Genomic DNA, 1,256 nt, shown 5'->3' on the forward strand with positions numbered 1-1,256 from the left:
TCAAGCATTTGATCAATGAAAGGTAATGGAAAGTGATCTTTACGAGTGACTTTATTTAATTTTCTATAGTCTATGCACATTCTCCATCCAGTTTGAGTTCTTTTTGCTACGGATTCTCCCTTCTCATTACTAACAACGGTAACACCTCCCTTCTTTAGAACGGCATGTATTAGGCTGACCCAGTTACTGTCGGATATCAGGTATATGATTCCTGCTTCTAATAGCTTTTGTACCTCCTTTTTGACAACATCAGTCAAGATAGGATTTACTCTTCTCTGATGCTCTCTAGAGGTTTTACAGTCCTACTATAGCATAATGTGATTCATATATATATAGGGATTTATTCCTTTTAAGTCGGAGATGTTATAGCCTAGAGCTATCGGGTATTTTCTTAAGACGCATAGTAACTTTTCGGTTTCTATCTATCCTAAGTTAGCATTGACTATAATTGGTCTTTCAAGCTCGGTATCTAGGATTTCATACCTTAAATCTTTGGGTAGTGTTTTGAGTTCTATTGAAGGTTTCTTGGGGCACGGGATTGGATTTGGTGTTAGTGCAAGACATTCTATCAGACTGTCATCTACGCACGGCTCATGCCAATTATCTTTTTTGAATATAAGAGGTGTTGGAATCTTTAGTACTTCAGTATACTTAAATGGTTCCTTCTCCATTTCTTTCACACATTCGTATATGACGTCCAAGAAACAACATGAGTCGTCTAAAGTTGGTGCTTGTAAGAATTTAGCTAAGAGAAATTCAACTTTTTCTTCTCTGACTTCGAATGTTAGCCTACCTTTCTTCACGTCTATGATGGCTCCGGATGTGGCTAAAAAGGGTATTCCTAAAATAATAGGGATGTGGGAATCCTCCTTTATATCCATTGTTACAAAGTCGGTTGGAATATAGAATAGTCATATACGAACGGGAACGTTCTCTAGCATACCTACGGGAAATTTAACGGAACGGTCATCTAGTTGTAGAGACGTCTTTGTTGGTCTTAATTCTCCTAGATTAAGTTTTTCGCATGTGGATAAGGGCATCAGACTAACACTAGCTCCTAAATCGCATAGAGCTTTGTCTATGATAAATTTTTTGATTACACATGGTATGGAAAAGCTACCAGGGTCTTTCAGTTTATGAGGCATGTTATTTTGAATAATAGCGCTACACTCGACAGTAAGCATAACGATTTCTTCATCCTCAAGCTTTTTCTTGTTGGATAGAATCTCTTTAAGGAATTTAGCATATGAAGGCAT

At 37.3% G+C, this 1,256-nt stretch overlaps 1 protein-coding gene across 1 annotated transcript; it reads right to left on the bottom strand.

Moving 5' to 3' along the window:
- Positions 1-911: 911 nt before the first annotated feature.
- On the bottom strand, positions 912-1,256 carry LOC127094726 (uncharacterized). Its single transcript, XM_051033519.1, has one exon. It carries the CDS (start codon positions 1,254-1,256, stop codon positions 912-914), a length of 345 nt encoding a protein of 114 aa, XP_050889476.1.

This window comes from Lathyrus oleraceus, chromosome 6, assembly GCF_024323335.1.
Source record: "Lathyrus oleraceus cultivar Zhongwan6 chromosome 6, CAAS_Psat_ZW6_1.0, whole genome shotgun sequence".
Taxonomy (NCBI): domain Eukaryota; kingdom Viridiplantae; phylum Streptophyta; class Magnoliopsida; order Fabales; family Fabaceae; genus Lathyrus; species Lathyrus oleraceus.

What these genes read in the sequence shown, in the direction of transcription:
- LOC127094726 (XM_051033519.1), bottom strand. Translation starts at nt 1,256, where the DNA reads ATGCCTTCATATGCTAAATTCCTTAAAGAGATTCTATCCAACAAGAAA.